Source organism: Hypomesus transpacificus, chromosome 10 (assembly GCF_021917145.1).
Source record: "Hypomesus transpacificus isolate Combined female chromosome 10, fHypTra1, whole genome shotgun sequence".
Lineage (NCBI taxonomy): Eukaryota > Metazoa > Chordata > Actinopteri > Osmeriformes > Osmeridae > Hypomesus > Hypomesus transpacificus.
The window spans coordinates 1,170,311-1,176,488 of record NC_061069.1 but is presented as its reverse complement, the minus strand read 5'-3'; the positions used below and the strand labels follow the sequence as shown (position 1 = coordinate 1,176,488).

The 6,178-nt window shown below is 45.5% G+C and overlaps 1 protein-coding gene across 1 annotated transcript; it reads left to right on the top strand.

The window, feature by feature from the left end:
- Positions 1 to 991: 991 nt before the first annotated feature.
- Positions 992 to 5,739, top strand: LOC124472548 (NAD-dependent protein deacylase sirtuin-5, mitochondrial-like). The gene is made up of 9 exons (XM_047027467.1): positions 992 to 1,079; positions 1,573 to 1,691; positions 1,796 to 1,929; positions 2,864 to 3,089; positions 3,365 to 3,452; positions 3,586 to 3,639; positions 3,879 to 4,002; positions 4,125 to 4,240; positions 4,387 to 5,739. The coding sequence occupies exons 2-9, from the start codon at positions 1,592 to 1,594 to the stop codon at positions 4,463 to 4,465; spliced, it is 921 nt and encodes a 306-aa protein (XP_046883423.1). The 5' UTR covers positions 992 to 1,079; positions 1,573 to 1,591; the 3' UTR covers positions 4,466 to 5,739.
- Positions 5,740 to 6,178: the final 439 nt, after the last annotated feature.

Sequence of the window (6,178 nt, the reverse complement as noted above, 5' to 3'; positions counted from 1 at the left end):
TAACACACTGCTAGACGTCCACAAAATCAAATGTATAATCTTGTTCAGGCAGGACAAATATCTAAACCATTTGAGAAAAAAAACGTAAAAATCTGCTAAATGTTTGACTTAAAGACAGATATTCCACGTAAAATGTCGGGTATTTAGGCTATTATAGGTGTGATGCGGACAATAGGCTAATCCGTAAAAACAGTAAATGGGACAAATGATTAACCAAATAACTTAATCATCTTGGTGCAGTAGTTTGCCATTGCGGAAAACATTGTTTATCCCATTGTAAATTAAATGGCTACACGTGTGTCCTTACCTGTCTTCAGGTTGAAAGAGATTCTGGCCTCTGCAAGGTATGGGGTATCGCTCTTTGACCGGACTCTTCTGATCGGTCGGCGGTCTAAGTCCTCCGGAGAAGCCGCCATCAATTTGAGCAGCGTCCAGTGACGACTGGCGTGCTGGGGCAGACTCAGAGCCACGGCCGCTCACGGGGAGGTTTTGACAGGGAGAACAAGTGGAACGGGTAGGACATGCAGGGAAGATGTTGGAAGTGAGGAGGTTACCGCGGCGCTTGGAGCCGCTACCGAGCTCATTCACGTATGACAGGCTATAATGAGATGGGATTATTAATATGAATTAACATAAACAATGCTAATTATGCCAAGGAGCAGGATTCTTACCAGCCAATTATTGGGGAGGACTCAAACAATTTGCAGTTTTATTTATGGAAAAAACTTACTAGACTTTTCAAAGGGTCTCTCTCCAAGCAAATTCTGCATGTTTGAACTTGTTAAGGACAAACTATGAGTTGAAGTATTTATTTTTAAAACCTCAATTAAAACAAATGAGACCATTATAGACCCGAAACACAACTTGATACTGCCACAATGCGATGCCATCTTGTGGAATAAGAAGGAAAGGAAATATACTAAAAGAACATAACAATTTGAGACCACTAGGGGTCTCTCTGAAACTACATTTCCATGACAGTACTAAGAAACCTGCTTTTGCGACAGCCGTGTATTTTTACGGCTTTTTCAATAAACTGCTGCACAAAAAGTAAATACTAGTCTGTTTACTGGAATTGGGTGAGTAGAGTCGTGTTAGGCATGGGAACTCAATTGCAATCATAATTCATGGACGATCGGTGCACATTCCTATGCGAAGTGTTTAGCCTCGCTTCAGCTCTTTACTGCCTATAAAACTTATCAGTGACTTTCAGTGAATTTGGGCTACCGCAATTCGTTGCAAAATGCTAGCTGCTTGGCTAATGTAATAAACCTACTAAAACACTAACACTAAAGCATAGACTTCCACACGACGCAATGATAGACTAGGTTACATCTTTTTGAAATAGTTGGCTTCACCTGAATAACTTGTATCGAGCTTTTTGTTGAAGAGGTTGAAATTATGCTGTTTTAACTATTTTTGGAGTAGCCTACTCAGTGGACCTAATTGCCTAGCATTTACGCATGTACAGTCGTTTTTGAGACTGTCATGTGGATTACATTTTGACAATCAGTTACCACTATCTATCAGTGTAATTTATGTCATCAGTCTCTTGCTACTTTATTATTGTAGGGTGGACATTTGATGAAAAATGATTCTGCGACGGTTAGCAAAACTTGCTCTTGGTCCTCGACTGTCCTCGCCTGCAACCCTCGGAGGACCAATGGCTAAGCTGACCAGAGCAAGCTCAGGTACCGTTCCTCCTGTGTGGTTCACTTGGTTAAAATCTATCCCCTAGGGAAAATAATAGATTGGTGCTGATTGACATGTATTGAGTTTTTTGTTGTTGTTGCAGATATGTCTGAATTTCGAGAAGTCTTCTCCAAAGCCAAACACGTAGTCATTATCACGGGGGCAGGCGTAAGTGCAGAGAGTGGAGTCCCGACCTTCAAAGGGACTGGAGGCCAGTGGAGGAAATGGCAATCACAGGTAATAATGAAACATGCCCATACACATGTAAGCTACCACTAACACTAACAAGGAAATGTATGCAATGTCATAGTGACATGCTCTCTTTCATAACGTGGCCCTTTTGAAACCAAATGTGTCTGGTCCTTTTCCCTTGGGCAAGGCTTTGTGTGGGCTAAATCCCATTTTCCTCCACAGTTAATGATGAAGAAAGTGTTTTGTCTGTTTCTTCATTAAAGGAGCGACTAAATTCAGTTGAGTTCTGGATTTGTAGATGTGTTATTAATCTGCAGATTGGGAGAGAGAACCAGACCTTTGATAATAAATGACAACACACCAGGCTTAGGTCTCAATCATGTCTCTCAGCTCTTTAGGCCGGAGGACCATCTTTAATAGGGCACAAGAAAGTAAACATAGTGACAAGCAGGCAGTAAGGATTTGACAACAGTCACAGATCAAATCAAAAGCAAATCAAAATGTATTTGTATAGCCCTTTTTGCAAGCAATGTCGCAGAGGGCTTCACATAGGCCCATAGAACTGCCCCTCAACCAACATAAACCCTCAAGAAAGACAAGGAAAAACTACCAGAAAAACTCACAAGAGGAGATAAAATGGAAGAAAATCTTGGGAGGAGCCATTCAGTGAGGGATCCCCTCCTCCAGCGACGGTTGTTGAAAGAGAGGAGCAGAACAGAGGCTTAACATAGTCATACAGCAGGGAAGTGTCAATGGGTGTTGAAACGCACAGCTCCCAGCCCATGACCACTCTCAGGATATATATCACTGTAGGCCTTCAAGATTACAAGATCACATCTTGACAATAACATCCAAACAGTGGGGGAAAAAGTACACTGCGCTTTTTGTCAAACGTTCTACTTCCTATCCACGGGTTTACTAGTGCATCTCTTTGACCTTTGAACCTGAACCCTAACCCATGCTGTCCCTCTCTCCCCAGGATCTGGCCACGCCCGAGTCTTTCTCTCGGAACCCGTCCCTGGTCTGGGAGTTCTACCACTACCGGAGGGAGATGGTTCTGAGCAAGGGACCCAACGCCGCCCACCTCGCCATCGCCCAGTGCGAAGCTCGGTTCAGGAAGCAGGGGCGGTCTGTGGTCGTCATCACCCAGAACATAGACGACCTGCACCGCCAGGCGGGGTCCAAACACGTGCTCAAGATCCACGGTGAGTCGAAGGGGCCAGTCCTATTGTAGCAGCAAGCTTTTCTGGAGGTACCAAAGGCTGATCCGGTTCCATTCAAACTCCTGCAGTAGCTGTTTTCCTTCTTGTCAAAATGCTCATACATCTTGGTTTACGAACCTTTGTTAGATAGCTGTAAGATGTGGAGTTTAAGCCCTTCCAGGTCGCCTGTTATCAGCAGACTCCTAAACAAGGTTCTTCTCGAAGCGTCTCCATGGTGACGGCCTGTGCGGTCTCTGTTTGTGTCTGTGACTGGGCAGGAAGCCTTCTGGAGACCCGCTGTGTGAGCTGTGGACACGTGACTGTGAACCAGCGGAGCCCCATATGTGCTGCCCTGAAGGACACAGGGTAAGCAGAGAGAGCACGCACAGCTGCCTTATTGCCTCATCACAGGGCCTCTGATCCTTAGAGTTGACTTGGTAGAATGGGAAATAGTAGTTCTGGAACACAAGGATGTGTGTGTGTGTGTGTGGTTCCACAGTTCCCCGGAACCAGACACCAGCGATGCCAAGATCCCTGTGGAGGACCTCCCGAGGTAGGATAGGGTTTGTTTATGTTTAGTGTTCAACGTTCGTGCCTGTTCTGAATTGTTATATCATGAAATGAATATATGACATGCATATCTGTATGAAGTGTTTGTTCAATGCAGCTATTTTCTTCACTTGACAGTCCACGCCACAGTAAGTTCAAAAAACGAAGAGCCAGTACCTAATGCCCTTGGTACCGGTAGTAAGCTGTTTGTTCTTGTCTGGATGTGTGTGTGTGTGTGTATAGATGTGAGAAGAGTGACTGTCGAGGTCTGCTCAGACCCAACGTGGTCTGGTTTGGTGAAACCCTGGACTCCCACGTCTTGACCAAGGTGGAGAAGGAGCTGGACACGTGTGACTTGTGTTTGGTGGTGAGTCATATCTGTGTCGATAGGATCTGGGATGTCTCTCCCTTGGAAGGAAACCTCTGGCCCAGTGCCAGAGACCTAAGGACACCAACTGATGCCTGTGCCGTCCCGTCGAAATCTCTTAGGTGGGCACGTCCTCGGTGGTGTTCCCCGCGGCCATGTTTGCGCCTCAGGTCTCCTCCAGGGGCATCCCCGTGGCAGAGTTCAACATGACGAAGACCCCCAACACCGATCGCTTCATGTGAGTCCTCCACCACACCCGAGGTGGCGGTCGTCCCGGCGCCGCTCCTCAAACACCCCGTCCCAAGTCCACGTTGGAGCACAGCGGCTTGGAGCCTGTGCAGTCTCTCGGAGTGTGTCATTGTACGACTGCTTGGTGTTTTACAGGTTTCACTTCCCGGGACCGTGTGGGATCACCTTACCCCTGGCTTTGGCCCGTCATAAGTCAGAGGTCAATGGAGTTTGAGAACCGTGATACCCGGAATAGGTTGTATGGCATCACGTTCGACGGTATCGTTCCAAAACATGTGCCTTGAAGATGCTACACAGCGGTCTCGCGAGCCTCACAGCGATGGTTCCAAATCGACATCGGCAATTTGTAAAGGTCACTTTTCAAATCAGAGTGATGGCTTGTCAAGTAAGGTTGACTTTTTAGGTTTCTGAATTTTCCAAACTGGTCGAGGTGCATTTTGAGTACAGCTCTGTCGTGCCATACACAATAATATACACCCAGGTGCACAGAAACGTCTGGGAAGTAGGATTCTGCTGGCCTGCCTACCATACAAGCATTTGCACGAGACTTAAATGGATGTTTGATCAGATAGCCTAATGTGGACGCATATAGACACACATCAGCCTGACATTTAGTTTTCGACACGTTTTCTTTTTGGTTCGAAAGCACCAAAACTACAAGTGATCTTTCCCGTTCTCTGTTGCATTGTTACGGTAGAGCTGCTATCTGCATACTGTTGAGCTGGAATTTTCAATGGAGACTTGAACTTGAGAGGTTAACTGATCTAGGAATTTAATATGAGATGCTTTTAAAGGTTGCTCTTGGGGTTTGAAAATAGGGAGTTTATAACTGGAATTTTGGAGAAGGGATTTTTAACAAGGATTTCTTTGTCCTATAACGTGTCGACATATATTGTGATTGTGACGTAAAACTTGAGATGTTTTTGTGAGATTTCGTAGAATAAGAGAGAACAGTCTCTCAGACCTGTATTAAGGGGAACATCATATTGCTCCTACGTAACTTCCAAATCACTGGGACCTCCATGCTTCTACACCCTGTTGGTCTGTCCTCTTTGAACTGGATAAACCATGTTACAGTGCAACACACAAGCCAGTGTTTGAAACCACCAAGCCCAAAGACGTGCCTAGGAAGTGCAAAGCAATGTCACAAAAGCTTTCGACTTTGGCTATTACTTCAAGGACCAAGACAGTGGATGGATAAAACTGTTTAGGTTTTGTATACTCGTCCTAAACTGGTGTTGTGTTGTTCCTCTGCTCGTGTTGCATTCTCACTGTAGTGTGTCTGTTACTGCATATTCCTGCATACTTTAATAGACAGCCTAATCACATGCTGGAAGTGACTTTGTGTGCAGAATCAAATACAAAACATGGAGCCATGTTTCTATATCACGATTGTAAAGATGATTTTCTATGATTAACCTTTGGCTTCTAGGCATCTCTACACAATTGTCTTAATATGCCATACTCCAATAAAGATTGAGTAGTTAATCCCATGGTTTTGATAATGTTGTCTCTTCAACCAAAGTGGAAGCTGTTGCCTTCAGTGGCTCTTCATTATTAGCCATGTCAAGTCATGGTGAAGTTGAGTGTGACTGCCCATGGTGACCAGTAGAGGTCAGTATGTAGCCAAGAGAGAGTGTGGTGGAGCATGTTGGAGCAGAACCACCAGGCAGACAAGCCTGCTGCATGGCTGCGCCCCCAGGATGTGGGGGTTTCCTGCAGGGGGAGCTAGAGCGACTGAAGGGCTGGACGCAACTTCCAAAAACATCAACGTCGAATATGGAGAGCGACCTACTGGACGGGTGGGCTTGTGTTTGTTTTTTTTGTTTGTGTTTCCTCAGGAGGGTGAACTGGAGTTGTGACTGAGCTCAGGCTTTGACCATCTGCCAAAATGACTCGTTGCAAATGGAGACCATCTCCATCTCCA

Coding starts and splice junctions, on each gene's coding strand:
- LOC124472548 (XM_047027467.1), top strand. CDS start 1,592: ATGATTCTGCGACGGTTAGCAAAACTTGCTCTTGGTCCTCGACTGTCC. Junction 3,090..3,364: donor ACACGTGCTCAAGATCCACG/GTGAGTCGAAGG, acceptor GTGACTGGGCAG/GAAGCCTTCTGGAGACCCGC. Junction 4,241..4,386: donor CCCAACACCGATCGCTTCAT/GTGAGTCCTCCA, acceptor GGTGTTTTACAG/GTTTCACTTCCCGGGACCGT.